Here is a 27,248-nt window from a genome sequence, read left to right on the forward strand (position 1 = left end):
TCATCAGGGCTATATCACAAGCGAACGCTAAGCAATCTCTTTCCACTCCATTTTACTTTGTCCCAATCCTTAAGGGTTTGTAAAGGTTTCTTTCTTTTAACGTCTTTCGTCACTCCTGTATTACCTTCTCAAGTACGCAGTTGAACAAAAGAGGTGACAACCCATCTCCCTGTCGAACGCCTGTCTTGATCTCAAAGGGTTCAGAGAGACATCCTTGGAATTTTACTTCGGATTTGTTATTAGTTAGCGTTGCCCTTATTATTGCCAGCAGTTTCTCATCGACTCCCATTTCTGCAAGTATGTTAAGTAACACATCACAGTTGATGGAGTCATATGCTTTCCTGAAGTCTACAAATGTTGATACATAGGTTCGACCTCTCAGCATGTGGTATCTTATTATGGTTTTTATTTATAAATGTTCTGCTAAATCCATTATTCTCGGCTATTGTTTGGTTGTTTTTTATAATTTTTTTAAAAAGTTTACAGGATAGAGGTATGTTTAGGGCTCTGTCTACCATACTATTTTAGGCAACCTTCTTGTATGTACCAGGGTGAATGGTGTTGCTGATATACATTGGTTTTTTATATACACTGCCGAAAAAAAAAATGCAACATCCTCAAGACAAGGTAATTTTATTCACAAGCGATGTGGCAGGTAGTTCATCAATGCAGGAGTATATGATTACTAATTCAGACCAAATAAAACGCACAAGTCACAGTAAAGGGTGACCAAACAGCTGCATCAATACACAGTGTACTTCCCCCCCTCCCCCGTTTGGCGGCAATGCAGGTGTGTATTCGCGCATGCATGCAAATGATCATAAATGTGCTGAATGGCATCCTGCGATAGATTGTCCCAAGCATCTTGCACCCTTTGATTCTGTTTGGCAAGGGTTCTTGCAGGCTCTGGAGATCGCGTAAGTTCCGACTTTATTATGTCCTATAAGTGTTCGGTTGGCGAGAGATCCGGTGATCTTGCTGGCCAGGGTAGTTGTTGTACACCATGTAGTGCACATTGTGTTGCAACAGCTGTATATGGACATGCATCATCGTGCTGAAAAGCACATCACCTTCCTGTCGAAGAAATGACAGTAGCATGGGGACAACAACCTGTGCTATGTAGCGAGCATTGGTTACGTTACCCTGCAGAAACACCAAATTCCGTTGACAAATTTGGTGTTTACCAAACAACATTAATTAAACCTCAGCCTTAGGTAAAACTGATTCAGAATAACACAAAATTGTTAAAACTTTCAAATGCCTTAGTTTTTACAGTAAAATAGGTTCATAGAGTGTGAAATTCTGTTTGTGTTGTCAAAATCTCATTTTCCGTATAGAGTGTTTTAGGGTATGTAACTTTAAAATAGAACTATCGGTATATTTCTTCAGTGCTTACATAAGGCCATTCTGTGTCATCATCAGTTAATGCTCTGAAATGAAAACAAATGATATGTAGATGTGCACTTATTGTTTGTTTCCATCGATATTATTTGTTTTCATTCCTTTTCTTCTTAGGTTAACACAGTTTTTAGATTCAATTATGTTTTGTTTTAACCCCTTTTTCTTCACTGAATTTTGTTGCAGCGAATTGTTTATTGCTCCATATGATGTAAATATTGTACATTGTGGTGTTTTTATTTCCGTCATGTCTCTCTTTTGTTTTTTAATTTGTTCCTTCATTATGTTTTTTGGCACATTTTTAGCTTGTATTATGTAAATTACTTTAAAACCCCACTTTGTTTCACTGAAGATGGCTCAAACAAGTCGAAACATGTTTGAATTTGATTACTCCATCCAATGATGGAATTATATGATGTATCGAATTAGGAGGATACACTTCATTTTTCCTTTTTTAAAGCAAATTTGAATAGGCATTATTTTTCAGATGTGGAAACATGCCTCCCAAATTTTGTTTATCTACCACAACTCCTTCTTGGCATTGGAATTTCATTTTCTGCCAGTGTATTTTCAGAATTTATACATCTTAAACCAAACAAACAGAATAGTTCACTTGTATCAGGGGCAAAAAAATAATCATTTTGCACCTGCAGATACGATACCTTAGACGTGGCAGTTAACTCTAGAGGGGGGTTATTTTCATTGTTCAAAGAAAACAACAAATGGACAGTTTTTATTTCCTGAGGATATTTTATTCCTACTACATTCTCAAATCACTTCTTCTTCTCCTTCTGCAGCTGCTGTTGCTTCTTTTCACATACCCTGGTGACATCGTGGATGCAAACTGTGTTGCATGAGTGGGCTTGGCCCTGTTCAACGGGATGTATTCACTATTGTGTATTTCTGTGGTAGTTGGTAGTGTTGTGATTTTAAAATGGGGAATGTGTTAGAACAAATACAAACACTTAGTTCTCAATTCAGAGGAATTAACCAGACATGGTTAAAATCCCCAAATTAGCCAGGAGTTAAACTCGGGATCCTCTGAACCAAATGTCATGAGTCATGACACTGATGATTCAGCCAAGGAACACTACTACATTCTGGTATCACAGCTGAATTTATTTTGTTTTTCATATGAGATTTAAAAAAAATGAAGATCCTTGTCCCTATGGTTCACATTCCATTTAGAATTGGAAGTTCCATGCCTACGATCATGTTTTCAACAGTCACATAAAGCTTCAAGCTTGCTTGCAGTATTTTGTTTAATTTGTAATAAAATATAAACAATTAATATTATTATGTATAATTTGTTAATAATAATAATAATAATAATAATAATAATATTACTTCAGTTACCATGTATAGGCATTTTAATTTGACTCTATTTGGCTACCTCCTTGTTAGTTTCAACATTCCATTTTACTCTAGGTCTACTAGATTGGCAGAGTAGACCGAATCTCTCTTGGGCATCTCTGGCTGAGTTTTAATGAATTTTGTCAGGTGAACACCAACTGTGTTATCAGAGATCTTTTACATGTCGACATCGTTCGACATGGAGTGTCGAATGGACTTTTTTTCTGCCCTTCAGAAATCTGATAATTTGGTAACTTCTAACTGTATAACAGGAAAAGCTTTAGGCTGCTTGGATTTTCAAAACAAACCACAGTTGGTTAAAGGGTTATAGGAAACCATCGCAGTCATAGATCAGTACAAAAGAGGCATACTTAGTTGGGATCAAAATGAGGTAGAGTGGTTAGTTCTTGATAGCATTCATTAACAACTTTATTCTTCCTGTAACTCCATTGTAAGAGGAATGTTCTACTTGGTGATGAATTATCAACCAGAACATGAATAGGACAAGCAAAACATGTAGGCCTATTGGAAAAGCCTTTGTGAAATATTCTTTAAATTTTCAATTCGTTGTCCCTATAAGTAGATTTTGTATTATACTGTATTATACTTTTAGAATGTATTATTTCCAGATTCTTATTGTCAGATCAAGGTGCTGTTTAAAAAAAATAGAAACACACATTCACTAAGAATTTCCCTCTTTTCTTGTTGATCCGTTCAATTGCCACCCTTTTTTCTCCTGAAGTAATAACATAGCTTTTATAATGAGCTTTTAATCTAGCTATCTTCCTTCACCTTTGTCCACTTGCATTTATCAGCTGTTGGTTATTGGTTGGTCAGCTTTGCACTCATTGATAAGAGATCCCATGGCTTTGTGACTTTAAAGAGGCAGTAGCTGTGCTGGCATATCTCACTCTACTTGCCAGCTTTGACAAGGTAGTACTGTCTGTAGTTGAGCATATGGAACACATGTGGTTTGTTATCATGGATATGAGAATAGCTCTGGAATATAAATGAACAGTGAGATGGAAGTTATTACTCTTGTGTTGCTACACTATATTAAATTACAACTTTTACAGATTTTTCCTTCTTATATGTAGTAGAAAGGAGCGATTTATGTATGTCATACATTTTCCCAGGTTTTTTATCATATCACATATATACCATACTTCCAAATTATTTTTACATTCTTTGTATAACTTGTGCTAGAATTTTGACATGCATGAATATCAAGGTGAATAATGTGTGTCAGATACTCATTCTCTGTGATTAAGTTCATAGGAATTTTATAAATTTATAAATTTAGGGATATCTGAGTATACTGAAGATTTTAACTTGCTAGCATAATATAGAAATGAGACTGGTACCATTATTTAAAATAATGTCTGATTATAAATACAGCAATTTTTGTTACGGTTTTCTTTGATGAAGATTATCTTCATTACAGATACCATAGCTTACAGCAGGAATCTAGTTCCCAGTCTGTTTATTTAATTCATTCAAAAATTTAGCTACTTTGCCAGCAAATATCTGAGTAACAAGATTTATTCAGATGTATTTCAGCTTGAGAAATAAGATGGTAGAAAAATAAGCATATGATCTCTGAGTGTTCTGTGGTAGTTCCCTGTAAAACCAACATCTTCTATTCTTCTTCTTTCGCTATTTGTTAGGGTCAGGATTTTGTATAGATGTGGCCAAGTTGTACAGCTGCCTACTCTTTGGGTCACCAATCCTGTGTGGAGATATGTATTCACTATTGTGTGTTTCTCTGGTGGTAGGCAGTGTGGTGTGTTGTGTGTAAATGAAGGTGTGTGTTAAGATAAACACAAACACCCAGCCCCTGAGCTATGGGAATTCATTATACACGGTTAAAATTCCCAACCTGGGAATCGACCCCAATACCTCCTCATCCGAAAGCTATTACACAGACTATTCAACCAAGGAGCTAGACTGTAAAATGAACATCTATTTCTAGAAAATCAGAGGTTGACATATTAAATGTAAATTTTGTCCTTGTCCCGTGATGGTACAGCTCTTTTCAGTAACAGCCCCAGTGGAGGTGAGGTGCATGTACCATTTCTTAACCATATACCAGCTCTCCTGCCAATCTTAAATCTCCGGCAGTACCAGGAATCAAACCTGGGCCCCTGAAGATACCAGTTGATATTGCTAACCACTACACTACTGATGACTTCAGATTTTTATAATGACCAGAAAATTCTTGATAGGAAATATTTTAGGTAGAAATTAATTACGTATGTGTTAATATCCATCATCATAAACAAGCACGCCAATTCATCCTTCACAGTACAGCTGGATAGCTCGGCTGTTTGGAGGCCAAGATTTAAATTCTGGCACTAACTAATCTGAGCAAAGCATTCTTCCTCTATACTTTTGTACTTATAGAAAATTGTTGAGAGTTCCTTAATTTAAGTCCTAGTACTCGTATTCCTAATATAGTTCCAAATAATTAAGTTGCTCCTTCCTGCATGGATACCACAATATCTCCAGTATCTTTATCCAGAAATGCATAAGTTTGAGTGCTGAAGATGTCCCTAGTCTCTGGAAACAATCAACAACTACCAGACTAGGTAAACAATTGATTGCTGTCTGGGCAACAGCCCTAAATGCAGGTTTGTGGTGAATGTGAATGAATGAATGACTTTGTGGACATTTTTTCAATTTTCTTCTTGTCACTGGTTTGTAATATCTGTTAATATTCAACTTATATCAACATGCCTTGGGCTCCAAAATTACAAACTTTTAAAATTTTGTAAGAAGTGCAAGACATTATGACATTAGTATTGGCCTTAGAACTTAAATTGACCGGGCGATTTGGCCGTGCGGTTAGAGGTGCGCAGCTGTGAGCTAGCATCCGGGAGATAGTGGGTTCAAACCCCACTGTCGGCAGCCCTGAAGATGGTTTTCTGTGGTTTCCTATTTTCACACCGGGCAAATGCTGGTGTTGTACCTTAACTAAGGCCACGACCGCTTCCTTCCTATTCGTAGGGCTTTCCTATCCCACCGTCTCCTTAAGACCTATCTGTGTCGGTGCGACATAAAGCAAATATTAAAAAGAACTTAAAATGCTGGTCTGAGTGGTTCATACCGTAGAGCACTGACTTTCTGAGCCCAAGGTGGTGTCAGTCTGGTGGTATTTGAAGATGCACAAATATATCAGCCTTGTGTGGTAGATTTACCAGCACATTAAAAAAAAAAAAATCTTCCACGGGACAAAATTCCCAGCACTTCACAGTTTAAATTCAATAATATACTACTACTACTGCTGCTGCTACTACTACTACTACTACTACTAATACTACTACTACTACACATGTTTTTATACATTCTTTCTCATCACGTTCTTTTATAACATTCTTTTAACATGAATCATGTACTTTTTAATATTTTCACTGAAGATGACTCGAAAATGAGCCAAAACATGTTTGTTCAGAATCACTCCATCAATACATCGGAGGACGCAATAAATCCTTTCCTTTGTAAAGGTATGCCTTTACACGTATTGCAAAATGCACTGGCACCTCTTGTTGGAACCAGATTTGACTAAGAATTTCCGAACATTCCAATTGCAGTTCAAACCGGTCACATAGCATTCACTGCCATGCTGTCATGAGTCTTAGGGTCTTAAAACATATATGGACCAGTCACATGTGTGACAGACATTCCACCCCATATCATCATGTGAGGTGGGTTAATTTCCAATTCCTCAAAGAAATGCAGATTCTCCTTACTTTGTTAAGAAGGAAGCCGTACTTTCCAGTGTCAACTCAGTTAAATGTAACTTAAAAGCTTACCAGTTTGTCAAACACACAAGCTAAATATAAATATTACACCATAACATACCTGTAAGAAAACATTATTAAAAGTATGTATTTTTATTCCTTATTGATCTTCCAAGTCTTGATCACTCAGCTCATTCCCAAATGAGTGTCTGAATGTTTATAAGCATACGTATTTCTGCATGTGTAGCTATAATGTGATTAGTGGGATTTTCAGTTCCTCTGATTGCTTGCATAGTGATGTTTTTAGCTTATGTTCCACTGATGCTGCAACTTCTGCACCTGTGTCTGCTGTTGTTGTTAGTCTTCCACAAGCAGTCTGTCTTTCATGGAACCAGTTTCAAATAGCCTCTTTCCCCAGTGTAATATTGTTGGTTTTGGTGGTGCAACTGTATTAAATCTAATGTTGAAATCATTTTGGATCTCTCTCAATGTTTTTCCGGTGTACAGTCATTCCTGAGCCCAGGCACTCGTGATGATTAGTTGCTCCAGGGGTAATTAGATTCATTGACCATTATTTTCACAAACTAGTATCATGTAAAGCATGTAGTACATAGTTAGGTAAGGGGTAATGGGACTGTGGTGCACCTTTTACAATTATTTCATAGAGTAGAGATAAATGATGCATATATCATGTTTAGTTTCAGCATAATATCTTAGTTCACCAAGGAGCCACAGGATGACACTATTTGTTGCATTGTAGAGGTATTTCCATTTGATACTCCAGCTCTTTTTAATCACCTCATTCTGTGGAACTCTTGTTGGAGTTGCAGTGTTCAATCTGGTGGAGTTGGTGGGTATTGTTTTAAGGTAAAGCACAACTAGGCAATCATCCCCTCTTAACACTAATTCGAGGAAAACTGGAAGAGTTCCAACCCTTTGAAGAATGAAAATATTGCTAAAAGAAGGAGATAGGCCACAACGAGTATGAAAATATAAGCCTCTGCAAGCCTCACAATTCTAATACTACTCCCAAGTTGAGAGCCCTTTTAATTGCCTCTTACAAGAGGTAGGGAATACTGCAGATGTTTTCTATGCCCTCACTCACAGGAAATGTTTGCAGTCTGCTGACCCCTGTCATAGCCAATTTCTCCATTTAAAAAACTGGAACAGTGTGCACTATAAATAGTTTAGATAATAATAATAATAATAATAATAATAATAATAATAATAATAATAATAATAATAATAATAATAATAATAATAGGTTGATCCTCTGACAAGGGCGGGCAGCATCTGCTGTGTGCAGGAAACTGCGTGTTATTGTAGTGGAGGATAGTATTGTGTGTGGTGCATGACTTGCAAGGATGGTGGGGACAGTCCCCACCCCAGTCCCTGAGCCAAATTAATTAAACATTTAAGACTGAAATTTTCAACCTGGCTGGGAATTGAACCCAGGGCTGTCTGAACCAAAGAGCACTATGCTGACAATTCAGCCAGGGAGCCAGGCAATAGATTGATTAGCTTAGACTTATAAAGTGCCTTCAAATATTATAACTCAATTAGTTGTTGTTTGAGTCATCAGTTCATAGACTGGTTTGATGCAGCTTTCCATCCCACCCTATCCTGTGCTTTCATTTCTACATAACTACTACATCCTACAACTGTTCTAATCTGCTAGTCATATTCATACCTTGGTCTACCCCTACTGTTCATACCGCCTACACTTCCCAGTTAAACAATTCCTGGATGTCTTAAGATGTCTCCTATCATTCTATATTTTCTTCTCATCAAATTTAACCAAATCGATCTCCTCTCACCAATTCTTCATTCGTGATTTGATCTACCTATCTCACCTTCAGCAATTTTCTGTAACACCACATTTCAAAAGATTCTATTCGGAGCTAGTTATCATCCGTGTTTCACTTCCATACAATGCCACACTCCAAAGAAAAGTCTTCAGAAACATTTTTCTAATTCCTATGTCAATGTTTGAAGTGAGCAAATTTCTTTTCTTAAGGAAGGCCTTCCTTGCTTGTGCTAGTCTGCATTTTATGCCCTCCTTTCTTTTGCCATCATTAGTTATTTTACTACCTAAGTAACAGTGTTCATCTACTTCCTTTAAGACTTAATTCGATCTATACATTTAAAATCTTTTAATCATACAGTAGTTGGTTTTTATATCAAGCTAGATACATGAAAGTTGCAAGTAGGTTCAGTTCAGTTTTTGTGTCGTGTTTGTTTTGACATCATAGGAAAACAGCTTATTCTGAAAAATTGGTATTTCAGTTGAGGGATAACCAAGTTGTGCACTAGTTCATACAATATTTGATCAGTATAGAATGGCATAGCAATATTAATGGAATCATAACAGGACATTTCAAATTTCTCCATTAATAATTGGCTATATTAAAAAAAGTACTTAATGCAAGTTGTACAAAATATAATTTTCCAACCTTTTCCTAAACAAGGAATAATGTCGATCATGATCATCATCCTAATCCATCTCCAGTTTCCCGGGTGTGGTATATGAGCCTCCTCCATCTCATTCTGTCCTTGTACCATTCCTCCTCCACCAACTTGTCCCAATCATGACCTCTTGCAGTACATCGTTCTTAACTAAATCTATCCATTTCCTTCGTGACCTTCCCACAGGTCGTCTTTCTTCGACTTTTCTGTCAAATTCCTTCCTTGCAGTTCTGTTAACTGGCATCCTCTTTATGTGACCACACCACTTCAGTCTTGATATCTGAATCTTATTGAGGAGAGAATCATCTATTCCTACTTCTCTAATTTTCTCATACCTAATCTTGTCTTTCCTGGATCATAATGCATAGAAATTTCATTTCAGCTGCCTGGAGTTGGGAATTATCTCTATTGGTCAGTGTTGTGGTTTCAAGACTGTATGTAAGAATTGGTGTATAATAGGACTTGTACAATGTCATTTTTGTTTTCATAGGTATTTACTCATCCCACAGCAGATGTCTTACCTAGTGGTAAAATTGTGTTGTCTTATTGATTCTTGCTAAGTTGTCATTTGATAGAACGCTACCCAAGTATTTGAAAACTGGAACGCTGTCCAGTTGGGCTTCATTTAACATGACTATTGGTTCTGCTCCTTCCCCATACACTTTTATCACCACCATCTGGGTCTTACTGATTTTAAAACCATATTTCTTAAACTCCTCATTCCAGCTTTGCATTCTCTCTCCCAGTTCCTCTTCTGAGTCACTCCAGATCGCAACATCATCTGCAAATGTGAAGGCTTTGATATCTCCATGTTCTTTCCTTTTAATAGATTTCATTACTACATCCATCACAATAATAATTAGAAGTGGTGACAATGAGCTGCCCTGCTGCACTCCTCTCTTTGTTTCGATATCCATGATTATTACATTGTAGTATAAGTGTGCTATCTCTCTTCTGCTGCCACTGATCTCTGCTAAATGGCATTTCTGTTGAAAGGATATGAAGTAATGTTTTCTGTAAATGTACAAAAACTAACCTGTCAATCATGAGAATGACAGTTTTGATGTATGACTCATTTGTATACTGGCAACTTGGGGAAGAAATCCCTCACAAATTTGAATAGCATCATGATGGTGACCATCACAATATTCAGTTTGCAAAAGAGAGGGACAGAGATGGTCAGCTCTCATTATTAGACTTTATGGCCATCCCTACCTACACAAACAGACCAATTCCTGAAGAAGGGCTCTACTATCATCCCCAACATATGTGAGCAGAATTTAAAATCCTTTGATTGCACCAAGATGTTGGGTGAACTCAACTTTTGTTACAGAGAAACAGAGCATCTCTCATGGTACGTCATGAGAAAAGTTACAATCAGGAATGCGTATTAGGAGCAGTTGTTGTTGTTATTATTATTATTATTATTATTATTATTATTATTATTATTATTATTATTATTATTATTATTATTATTATTATTATTATAAATTATAGATAAATAATAATAATATTAACAACAACAATAACAACAACGGCACGTGGCCTCTGGAGATGCCTGGTGCCGGTCTTCGAGAGTTGACCCCATCTAGGCGATGACCTGCACATCTGTGAGTTTGGGATCGTACCTATGATAAATTCTAATGATGAGTATGGCACACACACCCAGCCCCCAAGCCATCGGAATTAACCAGTGGAGGTTAACAATCCCCGACTCGGCCAGGAATCGAACCTGGGATCTCTTGAACCAAAGGCCAGTATGCTAACCATTTAGCCATGGAACCGGACAGGAGCCGTTCATTTTTGACGTCATCCCAAGGAAGACTCCCACACTATCCTGTTGATCGGATCAGTTAAGTTCTCAAGCATCAAAGAAGCATAATTTCATCATCACAATTACTTAAATAAATCAGGATTTGTATACAGCTAAGGATCCACTTTCCAGCTGCAAGTTTTACCACATACCTTGTTTCTCGAAAAAAGATGTAGATAGGAGCATATTTTATTCACTTACTCACTCACTTTATGACGAGGAAACAACAGTAATACATTAATAAAAATTATGGTAATTTACAAAAACAAAGGAAAATAGAACGGGAGTAATATACACATGGTAATTTACTGAAAAGCTGACAAAGTAAAAGATTTACAAAAAGAAAATGGAACTGAACAGAGCAATAAAGAAAAGCCTCAAGAAATTTGCCCATCAAAACTGCACATCTCTAGATTGAGCCAGTCCAATGCTGAGGTAGCATTAATGAAGTCATCTTAAGGTACTTGATACTTTCTTAAGAGGCATTCTTACACTATAACATTTACTGTCTGCTCACATGCCATGCAGTTAGATGTTGGAGAGTTATAAGTCCACACTTTTATACCATGGCATAATTTCTGGCATGTCCAGTCCTTTCTCGTTAAACTAGATAGAAATTATGTTGAGCCTTGGATACTAGGATGCTTTATGGATGTAGCCTTCCATATCTGGTGCCATTCTTTCTCCATATTGAAATTATCATTCCTACAATTGAGCCAGATTGGGTTGCAGGATTTGGGATGATTCTGGGGAGGATCATTTACAGTCTCATGGATTGGGAGATCCTGTGGGAAGTTAGGGTGGTGCAATTTTCTCACTTCTCTTATAGTTGCTTCCTATCATAGTTGTAGTGGTGGAATATTGCTGATAATGTAAAGTGAGGTAATAGGTATTGTTTTTAGAGTTCTGGTTATTATTGTCATCGATTCATTCAAATGAACATTATTCTTCACAGTATGAAGACCCGTGTTATGACACGGGACACAGTATTCTGCAGCAGGTTACATCATTGTCAAAGCCACGGTGCTTTTCCTTGAATGTAGGAACTCCAAATGTAATATTAATACCAGATTAAAGGAATGCAACTGTAACTGTTGTATCAACCAACCTGAGAAGTCTGTGATGGTTGCACATACACTTAACCATGTGGACCATGATATACAATTTAAGGAAACTGATGTTACCTGTGCTAGTTTCACACTTGTTTACACTGAAAGGCAAATGAAATTCTGACTACAGTAGAACACCATATCTGAACTCCAGTCATCCAAATCCCCAATATCTGGGTTGCTGTCAAGAAATATGTCTCACTGCCAAGGCCACATGCCATCCCCACCACACTTTGATGTACATGTTCAAGTAATTTTTTATACTGATAATGGGTTTACCATGAATTATTCCATTTCAAGTACTTGAGTTTCAACTTCATTGAAAGTCATCTAATTGTGTATGACTGCAGTTAATTGTTCATACAGTATTATAATGTTTCTTTTTCTGCAGTACTATAATGAAAAAATGAAAATCCTCAGCCTGTTTCCAGTCATTCGACCGGGTCAGGAATAGAATGAATGAAGCCCCATCGAGCGGCGAGGATAGAAATTGTGCCAGCTGCCGAGGCCTGTCACACTCCCCTGGGGCAATGATTAATGACTGACAGATGAAATGAAATGATAATGGAGAGTGTTGCTGGAATGAAAGATGACAGGGAAAACCGGAGTATCTGGAGTACTATAATGTGATTTCAATTTCTTATATTATTGTATTTTACTCATACTTAATTTTTATCTCAAACTAGTGATACAAAAGTCAGAAGTAGGTTCAGTTCAATTTTTGTGCCCTGTTTGTTTGTTTGTTTGTTTTGACTTCATGGGAAAAGGACATATTCTCAAAAATTTGTATTTCAGTTCAGGGATAACCAGGTTGTGCACTAGGGTATATATATAATTTGATCGGTATAATGGCATAGAAATTAAAAAATATTATTTTAGAATAAATTTTGTATTTTCTTTCAAAACATTGCCTTAACCCCTTAAGCGGGGAGCTCAGTACACACTAGCTCACTCTCAGGTGGGGAGCGATTTCCCTGATTGAAGAAAATATTTAATTACTTGATTAAAAACAATCATAGACTAAAATTAACTATTGAAGGGCCAAAAGAGAAATATTTACTTGAATATAATGTATTTAATTGTTGAAAACTTCGATTATTTGAATTTTTCAATACTATGTGCAAAAATGTACTAAGTGCTTTCACACTGTGATATCAAGATTGCTTCTTCCTAACAGCAAAGCTCTGGTTTTTGTTTATACAGTAACTTTTACCTGAATATTTTAGGCAGTTTACTATCAATCTCTGCCTGGAAATAAATATTTCTGTATATATAAATTGTAGATTTACAAAGTTTACATGTACTTAAAAGATGTACAAGGAAATAAATTATAATACGCACAAAATTTTCTGTTATGTTGGTTAGCGCTTTCGAGGGATCAAGTTTATATAGTCTCCCTACAATTACTAAGTGACATAAACGGACTATATTACACTACAATACAGGTAATATTTACAGTATTTACAGTCTTCACAGTGTTATGTCTTTTACAGCTGTTATTATGATACACACGGAAGCAGGTCATGTTATATAACCTGTCTCGCCTTCGCATAATTTATATAATTCCATTCCAAAACATGATCATTTTCTTGTTATGTAAACTTTCCACCCTAGCCACCCTTTCCATAGCAAGAGGTTCTCATCAATTGACATTTTGCCATCAGGGGTACGTATAAGCTTCCGAAAATTTTGCTAACAGGTGGTCAAACGCTGGATTTATCTTATATATTTTTGGAGGAAGTTGTGCATTATTCACCTCAGAGATATGTATAAGCTGTGGCGGAAAATATAATAATAATAGTAATAATAATAATAATAATAATAATAATAATAATAATAATAATAATAATAATAATAATAATATCTCGAAAGTAAAATTTATGGGTGAAGTATCTCGACCTTTCAAAATAAATACAGGTGTCAGGCAGGGCGATGGTCTATCTCCACTCCTTTTCAATTGTGTCATGGAGAAAATTGTAAGAATTTGGAATGAAAAACTGAAAGAATCTAAAATATTGCCACTCATGCTGGGCAAGAAGAACAAAGGTGTTGCAATAAATTGCCTAGCATTTGCAGATGACTTTGCCATACTTTCAGAAAGCCTTACAGATGCAGCAATGCAAGTTAATCTCCTTGAAAAGACAGCCAACATGACAGGCTTGAGAATCTCTGCCGAGAAAACAAAATTTTGACGAATATAAAGAGTGCCCCAAAATTTTTAGTAACGGATATTGGTCAAATAGAAAAGGTAAAGAAAATCAAATATTTGGGTGAGACAATTCAAGAAAATGGTTTAGAAAAATCTGCTATAGAGGAGAGGATACAAAAGATGGAAAGAGCATACGGTATAACTAAGAATACTTACAACAAAAAGTGCTTATCAAGAAAACTTAAAATAAAGCACTACAACACAGTAGTGAAACCAGAATGCCTTTATGCCAGCGAATGTCTAGCACTGAACTACAAGCTTGATAAATTAGAAATATTAGAAAGAAGAATTATAAGGAAAATATTAGGTCCTCTAAGAATTGCAGAGTTTTGGAAATTAAGAAGTAACAATGAAATTTACCAGAACATAGAAAACATATCAGAAACAATAAGAAAAAGGAGATTGCTATTTCTTGGACTTATTTACAGAATGGATGACAATAGACTAACTAAACGAATCTTCAAGTACCTTTGGGAAAAGAAATCAACTACCACCTGGATTCAAGAAGTCAAGAAAGACCTGGAAAGGAACAACATACGAGAAGGAGAATTATTGGAAAGAAAGATTTTTAGGAAGAAAGTCTTACAAATGGAAGGATTCCAAGGGAAGAAGGAAAGGAAAACGGGCACAAAGTGGACTGAAGACAGGAAAAAGAAACACAGTGAAACAATGAAAGAATACTGGAAGAAAAGGAAAGAACAACTAAGGAGGAACAATTGAAATTGTAACGTGGTCCTTAGAAGGCCGGAACGCAAGAAGAAGAAATAATAATAATAATAATAATAATAATGTTATTGGCTTCACGTCCCACTAACCACTTTTACGGTTTTCGGAGACACTGAGGTGCTGGAATTTAGTCCCGCAGGAGTTCTTTTGCATGCCAGTAAATCTACTTACAAGAGTCCGACGAATTTGAGCATCTTCAAATTCTACCAGTCTGAGCCAGAATCAAACCTGCCAAGTTCGGGTCAGGAGGCCGGCTTGGCCACTCAATCTGGCGAGAAAAAAATCGCTTCTGTGTCATCAGCTCATAGAAAATAGGCGTAGTGAACAAGCGATTGTGAGAAATAGTGTCCTAATTTAGGTTTCTGTACAATCCTCTGCGGCAACAGTATGGCCATAAGAAGCTTTATTTCGTCCTTATTTGTTCGGACACGGTCTTGATCTCGTTTCCTTCCTTTCGTCTTACTAAACTGGGTTTTATGTGCAATTTCCTGCTCGGCATCTTTTGTCTGTTCAGCTGTGTATTGGCATATCTCGTCATTAAAAAAATAATTAAAATATTTTGCTCACTTTTGTTTTCCCTAAAAACACTCTTTACATCACGGTGGAAATTTGGATCAAAGCAGGAATTTCTTTGTCCATTTTCAGTATAAGTTGACGAAGAACTTGCAATGGTTGTATTGTAATCAGTATTATCGTCACATCTGTCACTGTCATGATCGCTACTTGAACTGGAATCGAACATGTGTTGTCTCTTTTGCGACTGCTGAACATTCTCATCAGCTACGCCCAAACCCTGTATATTTGAGCCTGCAGTACTTATTCCAGGTAATTTTCTGTACGAATTCCCCTTCGGCAGAACTTACTTCACTGATATCACAATTCTCCCCACTAAATTCCAACATTTCGTTTATCATCTTCCTCTAACAGTGGGGACCGGTAATTTGTTATAGATATTTTAGCGGGAAAAAATGTAAGAAAAAGGATCGAATAGAACCCTGGTCTCAGCAGTTTGGACGGAAATCATGAAATATGACTGTATTACGGATGCGTACGATAATAAAATGTTGTGTAACTCGCGATAAACACACACTCCAGTCGTGAAGGAAGAACTCAAGTCTGGGGATAATAAATCAGGTCACAGTTCTAAAATGTCATCAGAGAGGTCTGTTCAGTGTCATAATCTCTAGAAATCCCTTCTACAGCAATATTATTACATCCAAGGGATGATTAGGCGATGAACTAAAGCTTCAGCGCGGAGCTATTAGGCCTTGGGTCGTTCTTGCCCAGACGTCAGTTGCGTTCTTTATGTTGCAACTCATGGATGCCACATTGGTAGTGGGAGAACATAGTTAAAAAAAATTCACATCAGAGGGCAGACTCATCTGGAATACGCTGCTGAAAAGGAAATAAACCTCTGCAGGCAGGCAACTGAGAAAAAATATATAATTTGAATCGGCGGATATATCCGCGTTCCCCACCGAGCAAGCGACTTGTAGCCGCAGATCTCGCCGCATCGCCCACCGAATGGGTTCGCACTCCCCTGGGGCAATGATTAATGACTGACAGATTAAATGAAATGATAATGGAGAGTGTTGCTGGAATGAAAGATGACAGGGAAAACCAGAGTATCTGGAGTACTATAATGTGATTTCAATTTCCTATATTATTGTATTTTATTCATACTTAATTTTTATCTCAAACTAGTGATACAAAAGTCAGAAGTAGGTTGAGGTTCGGTTCAATTTTTGTGCCCTGTTTGTTTGTTTGTTTGTTTGTTTGTTTGTTTGTTTGTTTGTTTGTTTGTTTGTTTGTTTTGACTTCATGGGAAAAGGACATATTCTCAAAAATTTGGATTTCAGTTCAAGGATAACCAGGTCGTGCACTAGGATATAATATATAATTTGATCAGTATAATGGCATAGAAATTAAAAAAAATATTATTTTAGAGTAAATTTTGTATTTTATTTCAAAACATTGCCTTAATCTAATGATTAATCCAATTATAGTGGACTCCTGGTAATTCGCGTGCGGATAATTTGCTTTGGGGTTAATTCGTGGGTCTGGAAGAGTATTTTTTTAAATAGCAACTAATCGTCACATGTAGTAAGATAGGCCTAATATCTTTGTGTCATTTAAAGGAATTTTATTGCGTTACAATGCATGGAAACAAGTTTTTCTTCAGTGTCATAAGTGTTGTAGCACAAGCTGAGATAATATGAGAGGAACACATTTTTACTCGGAGCCTAGCAGATATTATTTTCTGAGAAATGTATGATCCAAAAGTAGGAAAAAGGGACGATCATCTAAGAAACAAAAAATGATGACAGATTTGTTTTAGTAGTTATTGCTTGTATAATCCACATGCATTTTTAAAAAATCATGTATTTTTTTGTTGTATATTCGTTTTTCTCTATCTTGTCTTTTGTCATACATTTCAATATTTTAACAAATGACTTCAGTTTTACTGAGCTTAAAAGAAAACTGCAGATAACGTGTGGTTTTCGGCAATTCACAGAAGTTCCTGCATTAATTACCATGAATTATCGAGAGTCCACTGTATCCAGATTCTTGCATATCTGGATCTTTGTTTTTTTTAAATGATATTTGTTTGTGGCGTCGACCTCTGTAGGTCTTTCGCCACTACTTTCACCATATGTTAGGAACCTGCGTAGAATTGCAGAAGTATAAAGTATTGAATGTGAGGAAAGGAATGTTAAGGACGAAACAAACACCCAGATCAAGGATATTAATCATTTACAATTAAAAACCCCTGGCCCAGCCGGGAATCGAACTAGGGGTCGCCGGGTGACAGGCGGACGTGTTGCCCCCTACACCGCGGGGTTGAACTATTCGAATCGTGCTTGGCACCTCGTAATCCAGATAATAGTAGTTTTACCTAGTCGCAAAGAATAAAGCCAGTGTTCAAGCTAGTTCCTAGTACATGGAAACAAGCTGCAACTTGACCATGGCATAATTTCTTAAGAAATGTGGACTCTCCTGTGAATACTTGAGCTTCCATCTATATAAGATAGGTCAGTCTAACCTTACCACAAGGCTGTCTTGACAAGGATTATGTATATTGGGTAAAACGTTAGTGCTTTTCTAAATGCAGTTATGGTCTAATATCCAGGTAGACAACAACTTTTCAATAAAATGAAATAATTTTTAGGAAGAAGTGCGTAACAAGGAAGAAATAACGTTTAGGCACACCAAAAATTAGCTGCTGTCACCGTATCTGCCATTGCATTGCAGTTTAGTACTTCTCCAACTATGATTCTCTTTGTAGTTTCATTCCAAAATTGTGACATTACCAGACATGTTTTGATTTACATTGTGCAAGATCTCAAAATATTTGTTTCAGGTATCATATAGTCTTACCTGTTGTACATTCATTCTGTTTCTTTTTTGTGACTATGCACTTCCATAAGACTTGCCTAAATCCAAAATGTTTTAAAAAACAACATAAGATTCCCAGCAAACGCAAGTGTAATTTTTGAAATGAAAACTCACATCCTTGTGGTTTGGATTTCATGCAGAACTGGTGGTCCCATTGCTATGATCACAGTATCAACAGTAACATAAAACATGCATGTTTGCTTTAAACAAGTAGTTTTAAAAGTCATTGAACCAATGTGATATCTTCAGTTTTGGACATTTTTATTTCACTGTCCACGTTCTGGCTCAGTGGTAGCTGGCTAACCTTGGATCCAAGTGGGCCTGGGTTAATTATTCCTGACTGGGCTGTGGAATTCTATCTATGGATAGATAATTCCAGTGGCTTGGGGATTGGGTATTTGTACTGCCTCTACACTTCTCTGAAACTCACACATGATACATAACACATTCTTCCACTACAGTTATATGCAGTACGGCTCATGGCAGATGCTGACCACCCTCCATGGAGGATCTGCCTAAGAAGGGCTACATGCAGGCTACCTTAGCCACAAAAAACAACAACAACTCAGTCTCAGTAATGTTTCCCTGTCAGCTATAGTACCCTTGGGTAACCAGTTAATATAGCTCCCTCTGTGGATTGGTGGTAGTGTGTCTGCTTCCAGATTCCAAGAGCATGGGTTCAATCCCAGCAGAGGTAATCAGATTTCTGAAGGACATAAAATAAATTCCCTTCAGCACTCCATGTTTATGTCAATGTAAAAGATCTTTGGTGTCACTGTTGGTGTTTACCAGGTAAAATTATAAAACTTTGTCTAGTTTCATAGTTCACCCAACAGAAAACTGTTTTACTCTGCCATCTGTTAGAGTAAAACAAAGTGTTGAAAATGGACCCACAGGAATTAAGAGTACTGTATGGTTCCAGTGTATGAGACCCGCACCAGGATTACTTGATATGAGAACTGCAAAAGATCCTAAGAAAAGCACTACGCTTTGTTCTGGGTTCTTTCCATTACAGATTGGACTTCACTTAATATTGACAGTTTCCACTATTTCGAGTCACACAACACTGTACCTGCCTCTGCTCCCTCTCATGCTAAATCCACTAACTTCTGTTGCCCTCTAGACTACATGAGCATGTGACTCATTGAAGATAGACTGTTCTTATATTTGTGATTTCATCCTTGTTTTAGAGTAGCATACAAAACTTTTAGACTGAGAGGTTTTCAACCTTGCCACTACTTTGCATTGTTTTAGATTCATCACATCTCACTTTTTTAAAATATATTCTTTCTCACTGACTTTAATGGCACTCTTTTAACATCAATTCATGTAGCTATTAATATTTTTTCACTGAAGATGGCTCAAAATGAGCCTAAACATGTTTGATTACCGAGCTCGATAGCTGCAGTCGCTTAAGTGCGGCCAGTATCCAGTAATCGGGAGATAGTGGGTTCGAACCCCACTGTCGGCAGCCTTGAAGATGGTTTTCCGTGGTTTCCCATTTTCACACCAGGCAAATGCTGGGGCTGTACCCTAATTAAGGCCACGGCCGCTTCCTTCCCATTCCTAGGCCTTTCCTATCCCATCGTCGCCATAAGACATGTCTGTGTCGGTGCGACGTAAAGCAAATAGCAAAAAAAAAAAAAAAAAAACATGTTTGATTAAAAATCACTCCATTAAAAGATGGATACATGTATTGAACAGGAGGACATGGTAAAAACTTTTCTTCTGTAAAGTTGTGATAGAAGTAGTGATAGAAAAAAATGTTGCAAACTTTGGGCTAGGATCCCCCTGTGGGTGGGGGCAGTAGAATAACACTCACAGGATCCCCTCCCTGTCGTAGGAGGCAACTAAAAGGGGTCCCGGGAGCTCTAAAGTTGGGAGTGTGGGTTGGTGACCATAGGGTCCTTAGCTGAGTCCTTCCATTCCTTCCACTTGTGGCAGGTTCCTCACCTTCATCTACCCTATCTGACCTCCCTTGGTCAACTCTTGTTCTTTTCTGAGCCTGAATGAATTAGGCTTCTAAGGCCTAGGGAGTCTTCCATTTTCACGCCCTTCATGGCCTTCGTCTTTCTTTGGCTGATAGCTTCTATTTTTGAAGTGTCAGCCCCCTTTCATTTTTTCTGTCTGATTAGTGTTATATATGGAAGATGGTTATCTAGTTGTATTTCCTCTTGAAACAATCACCACCACAATCACCATTTAGGCTGGGAAGACTTGGGAAAAGATGAACTGCTTGACTAAGAGATATGTTCAGAGCTGTCAGTGGAGAGATGGCATGTATAAGTTGATTGCAATGCACACATTTGTGTGTCCATTTCCATAAATAATAAATTTTAATAAAATTAATGAAATTGGATACTATGTACACTATTTACATGGTTATTAATCAATCAATCAATCAATCATTCACTACTGATCTGCATTTAGGGCAGTCGCCCAGGTGGCAGATTCCCTATCTGTTGTTTTCCTAGCCTTTTCTTAAATGATTGCAAAGAAATTGGAAATTTATTGAACATCTCCATTGGTAAGTTATTCCAATCCCTAACTCCCCTTCCTATAAACGAATATTTGCCCCAGTTTGTCCTCTTGAATTCCAACTTTATCTTCATATTGTGATCTTTCCTACTTTTAAAGACACCATTCAAACTTATTCGTCTACTGATGTCCTCTCACGCCATCTCCCCACTGACAGCTCGGGACATACCACTTAAAGGTGTTCATTAATCCACCTATTCAATACTTTCCACTTGTGGTTACATTTAACACAATAACACTTATTTAGGACATGTTTCGCCCTTAATTTAGGGCATCTTCAGCCTAAAATAATCTTCAAAAGTACATATAATGTTACAAATAGAAGCTAAAAGATTAGCTAGTTACTAAAATTTGGTACATATAATGGGAATATTGTTACATTAATAAAAACATGTTAATGGAACACTGTCAATGATCATACTAAAACTATCTTGTCCTCCATTAAAAATACGTAGTTCTAATTAAAATAGTTCAAATAAAATTGTTTGTGGATTCACCATTGTGATAATGCGTATATTGCCAAAAATATGAGGGCATTAATATAAGCACAAGAACGTATGTCATGTACACAATATGTTCAAGGCCGCTGTTAAAGTCGTAAGCATGAAGGTATTAAAACATTCAAAGGTAGATATCTGTAAAGGCGAAACTGAAACATCAGTTGAATTATTGTAGAAGAAGTGGCCCTTTTGTACAGGTAGGAAATATTGTCAGAGACCTTTGTCGAGAGATGCCAGAAGATTCTGGAATAATGTTCACTGTAAAAGAAGGAAAGGAAGTCTTAAAATGGTGAACACAAGGATAGAACTCTTTTCACATTGTTTAAAATAGATGAGGACTTGCGTGTTTGCTGTAAGTTGTTACTTGTTATCTATCAGTAAAATTAAGATCATAAAGAACTTTTAAAAATGAAAGTCGAATAAGTTCATAATTTTGTGTGTCTGGCAGTTTTATGATCACAAGCATGTTTAAGTGGAATCTAAACCTCAGTAAAGTGACCTATCATCTCAAAATTCCCTCATAGATTACTTGGAATATAAACCAAGGCTGCTGTAGCTATGATGCCAACGAGCTAGCAAACAATGCATGAAAGTCCTTGGAATCTTAAACAATTTAACTTAATCTAACAAAGTCTTATTTGCAGTGAGATCAAACTGTGCATTAGAGAAATAATATTGTGTGAAAAGTTTGTGCAAGTCACAAACTACGTGGAAGGTTCGAAATGTGGTTGAAGGCGATAGAAACATTTTTATGAACCCTCCATTCTGACTTTATGTTTGTGATAAATGATACATATTAATTCTTGAATGCCTTCACAAATTGGCATCTGTTAATGTTTTCTTACTTATGAATCTGATAATAAAACATGAATGATGTCATTTGATTGCAATGAGCTTGTGAGCAGTTAAGTAGATAAACATTATATTCTATTCATTAGTACATGAGGTGAGCTTGTGTCTGTGTGTGGCTAGTCAGCTCTTTTTATAGATTTAACCTGGTGATACAGCAGTATCCAGCTGTGTCAACACAAACAAGTGTTGAGCTGGTGTTATGCTTTTGTAACAGTACTAATGAGGGCATAGGCATCCTTGTGTTCAGACAGTTTGTTCTCAGGTAAATTGTATATGCATTATATCTTGAAGTTCTGATCACTTTAGACATATTTTAATCTATCACCAAGACATGAAGTTCATTCATTAAAGCTTTTAACTTACATAAATAGCAACATGTGTGATAGTGAAGATACATGAATCTCTAGAATGTGGGATATGTCATCATCCAGGATTTTCTACCAGAAGGAAGGTCGTGTCATGGAATAAACCTTCTTCCTTGTTTTTTATCCATTGCAGTGTTTTTCATTTCACTATAGTTCTTTCTCTAAGCCATTCTTTTTCAGTGTCGACTCTGTTAATATAACTTGTAAGTTTTTCAGTCTATCGAATATAAATATAACAGATTCTGTAAAAAAATTATAATTGTTCATTTTTTGCTGGTACTTTATAGTGTTCTAAGTGTTATATTCATGTTTGACAGACTGAAAAGCTTGTAAAGTATACGTCTTTCCCTTGATGTTTTCCAGTATTTCCTATCTTTTTCTTCCTCTTTTACCATTTATAATTCCTTCCATTCCATTCTTGAGCAAACATTCCCTTCTTAAACAGTGTCCTATCCAGTTCATTTTTCTCTTTTTAATAATGTATATCATGGACTGTTTTTCTCCAACTCTTCACATATCCTTTTCATTCCTTACCCTTTCTTTCCATTTAACTCCTTGTATTCTCCTCTATATCCATATCTCTAGCACTTCCAGCCTTTTCTCATCTTTCTTCCTTAACGTCCCAAGTCTCTGCACCATGTAGGTCTAATGCAACACTCCAAACATAACACTTTGTAAACCTCTTTCTCAAATTTTTGTTGAACAGCCCACATAGTAATATCCTCTTCCTGCTGAAGCCTCCCTTCACCATTGCAGTTCTTTTCTAAATTTCTATTGTGCAGAGCATATCTTCATGGATTACTCTCCAATTACTCAATGTTCTTGAAGGAGTGCTTGCAAAGTTAAGGGACCACTAACAGAGTGATTGTGAAATTGTTATCAGTTGAGATTTTTAAATTAATTTTTTTTAAATCATGTTATAATGAAAATATATAAAATGAGATTGCATATAATGAGGAATATCTGTACATGCACACATGTACATAGGTCATGGCAAGTGTATTATATCTTCCAATAAAGCAGCAGCAATGTAAGTGCACTATATGTCTATGAAGTTCACTGGAATGTACTTCTCAATGTTGGCACCAAATTGGGTCTGGGTGCAGGAGCTAATGGCAAGGGACAATTGTAAAAGTAAATTTGTGTTCTTATCTCGAGGTGATGCAGCTCTTTTCAGGTACACAGAGAATGGAGGTGAGCTTCATGTACCTTTAACCACATACCAGCCATCCTGCCAATCTTAAATTTCTGGCAGTATTGGGAATTGAATTTAGGCCCCCAAGGATGATAGCTAAGAGCGTTAACCGTTACTACAGAGATGGACAAGGGGAAATTGAAAAATAAATGAATTTTTTTTAATTACAGACAAAATGAACACAATTTTGAGCATCTGTAAGACCTGCTGTAAAATTTGGAACACTCTTGATACAGAAATAAATGTATGTGTGAATAATTCCTGCGCAGTTCAACGCCTGTCTTCTGATAACACTTTTTGCTAACGGTCACAGACACCTCAGTTCAACAGTTGCTTTGAGTCTGCGTTTGAAGGCCTCAAAAGTTTGATCATTAAATGCTTCTCACAGCTCGGCATTTGTGCTGCAATTTTCTTGTAAGGCTGCTGTTCAGTTTTACTTACATCCATCTTGGAACATGGCTGGTAGCACTCAAACTTCCTTTATGCATAGTTATCTGGTCACCAATGCATACAAATGCCATCTACCAGTGGCATTCTGTAGAATGTTACACTGCTTTTCAAACTTACCATCCTCTGACATGTTCGGAAGATATAGCCTAACGTTGTTGCCATGACTTGTGAACGACCTCCATACATACGTACATACATACTTTTGACTGTTTTGGATTTCATTGGTGTGTGAATCTTTTTCCTTTCTTCCACCAGGTCTTAAGGTCTCATTACTGCAAATATAATATCAATATTTGATGAAAGTTATTTTTCTAATATTAGGATAACTTGATGGCAATACAGACTATTCACAGGACTTTAACCTCTAGTATTAGGAACCAATACTGACCCTCTTAAGTTTTTGTCACTAATGAGGAGACTTTCCCAATGTGTTCCCATTGATTTGATCCATTTTCAGTATATGTGCAGGCCATGGTGAGAACCTCCACTGATTCAAATTGTCAGGCACAACTCCCTCCCAGTTCTGAGAAAATGGAATTGAATATCTTGAGAATACTTCACTAGAATAGCATGTAACACATTTCATACAGTGACGTGCAACACAGTGAGCAAGCTGTTCACTTCACAAGTTTTTGATTCACAGATCGAAGCTCTCCTTTGTATTGTTTTTGTGTGTTACTGCTTTTTCAACAGTGTTTTGTAATATGCTATGATATGCGTGGTTTACAGCCAGACATTGTGAATGGGAACCAAGTGTGCTTTGCGATAGCTGATTTGAAAACTCCTTTTGGATTTATAAACGTGGCCTTTGTTCAGTGTGCTTCTCTTGTTTGTATGATCAGTACCACTCTTGTTGATGCAGCAATCCGTAATCACAAATTTATTAATTTTTTTTGGCTAGTGGCTTTACGTTGCATTGACACGGACAGGTCGTATGGCGACGATGTGATAGGAAAGGGCTAGGAGTGGGAAGGAGCGGCCATGGCCTTAATTAAGGTACAGCCCCAGCATTTGCCTGGTTTAAAATTGGGAAACCACGGAAAAACATCTTCAGGGCTGTTAACAGTGGGATTCGAACCCACTATTTCCCGGATGCAAGCTAATAGCTGCGCATCCCTAATCGCACCTAAAATAAAATGGCTGAAATGCTAAGTATTCTATTGTGGTACCAAACTCATAACCGTAAGTTATAACTGTACCTGTCTTGAAACATTCAACATCTAAAATGAAATGAAATGGCGTATGGCTTTTAGTGCCGGGAGTGTCCGAGGACAAGTTCAGCTCGCCAGATGCAGGTCTTTTGATTTGACGCCCGTAGGTGACCTGCGCATTGTGATGAGGATGGAATGATGGTGAAGACCCCGTGTCAGCGAAATTAACCAATTATGGTTAAAATTTCTGATCCTGCCGGGAATCGAACCGGGGACCCCTGTGACCAAAGGCCAGCATGCTAACCATTTAGCCATGGAGAACGATAAGGTACTCATATTTGCAATACATAATATATGATTTCCCATAGAGAAGCAGATGACAATATGTGCATTAGTCAACTGATATTAAACTCATATACTACACATATCTTCAATGTGCTTGTAATGTAAATAACCTACAAACTAAAAGTTAACATTTTTTTTTTTTTTTTTTTTTTTTTGCTATTTGCTTTACGTTGCACCGACACAGATAGGTCTTATGGCGACGATGGGACAGGAAAGGCCTAGGAATGGGAAGGAAGCAGCCATGGCCTTAATTAAGGTACAACCCCAGCATTTGCCAGGTGTGAAAATGGGAAACCATGGAAAACCATCTTCAGTGCTGCTGACAGTGGGGTTCGAAGCCACTATCTCCCGGATGCGAGCTCATAGCTGTGCGCTCCTAACTGCACAGCCAACTCGCCCGGTGAAAGTTAAAATTAGCTCACAAAAACACTACGGAGGTGAAATTTGGTCTTTGAATCATAAAGTTGGGAAGCAGATTGCTTTTTCATTGTGGAAATTTGTCGCATGCTGGTCTTGTGAAGCATTCTCAAAATATTCAAAATCCATTTTCTTGGAAGAATTTAGAGGGAGTTGTGCCCTGGAATTTGAGCTGGTGAAAGTTCTTGCTATGGCCTCCATGGATATAGAAAATAGATCAATTTAGTGGGGACACGTTGGTAAGGTCTCCTTGTAAGACTGAATGTTGTATAGAGTACAGCAAAGAATATTCACTCTGAATGTATTGCTGGTCAGTATTTTGCCCACTGTGCAGGCAATTACCGACCCCTGGACTAAGATAGAAAATGTTCTTGCCCTTGAATACATTCGGCCTAGTAATAACATTATGCTCCATCTTTAGTAACTGAAGTGTCATCTCAGGAGACTAATGGCTGCACCAGAGGTACCCCTGCCACCAGGAGAGGAGCAAGGGCTCCCAGACATGGAGATGCCATCAGCTGAGAAACTTTTGGAACTTCTCAATCAAATGGAAGGAATCTCTGAAGAGGACCGAGAAGAACTTCGTAAAGAACTTTTCATCAGACAGCACATGATGGATCCACCTGTGCCAGGTGTATTCACCAACCAGGCCTTGATGCTACTTATAATGCTTGGCATTGTAGCATTGATATTTGGTAAACTTAAAACATAATAAGCTATTATCATTACATATTGCCCTTTTTGTGTGAATAAAACCATTTTGCATATATTTTTAGAACAGTTATCTGTAATAGACTTCAATGGTTTCAAAAAAATTTTTACACACAAAGCTGTTGCAGATCAAGATGTGCTTTAAGTTCCAACGAGCAATATATCGATTTTGTGAGTGGTCTCTAAAAGTGCTAGAAGCGATTATTACATTGCTCCTGATACAGTTCCTTATTGAACAGCATGTAGTTTACTTATGTAGGAGAGATTGTCCTCGGACACTCCCGGCACTAAAAGCCATACGCCATTTCATTTCATGTAGGAGAGATGGCAACACTAATCAACTTTCTTTGAAAGTATGTATTTTCTAAATACAGTACAGTATATCAACATATTCTTGCTATTTTGGTTTGTTTTCATGCTGTGCTACAAGCTCTATAATGTTTTACTTTCTTGCGGCTATGAGCTTCTCACATGTTTATAAGAATAATGACGGCTAACTAATGCATTATTCATA

The 27,248-nt window shown here is 37.1% G+C and overlaps 1 protein-coding gene across 4 annotated transcripts in view; it reads left to right on the forward strand.

Moving 5' to 3' along the window:
- Positions 1-27,248, forward strand: part of LOC136874156 (uncharacterized) — a 64,510-nt gene that overhangs the window by 20,901 nt on the left and 16,361 nt on the right. The window contains exons 1-2 of one of the 4 annotated variants that reach the window (XM_067147730.2): positions 3,564-3,684; positions 26,445-26,718. In XM_067147730.2, coding sequence (XP_067003831.1) covers positions 26,472-26,718 — 247 coding nt within the window. In that variant the 5' untranslated portion in view covers positions 3,564-3,684; positions 26,445-26,471. Of the gene's footprint in view, positions 1-3,563; positions 3,769-22,236; positions 22,363-26,444; positions 26,719-27,248 lie in introns of those variants that run through there. The other 3 variants (XM_067147728.2, XM_067147727.2, XM_067147731.2) reach the window with 3 other exon arrangements.

Source organism: Anabrus simplex, chromosome 5 (genome assembly GCF_040414725.1).
Source record: "Anabrus simplex isolate iqAnaSimp1 chromosome 5, ASM4041472v1, whole genome shotgun sequence".
Lineage (NCBI taxonomy): Eukaryota > Metazoa > Arthropoda > Insecta > Orthoptera > Tettigoniidae > Anabrus > Anabrus simplex.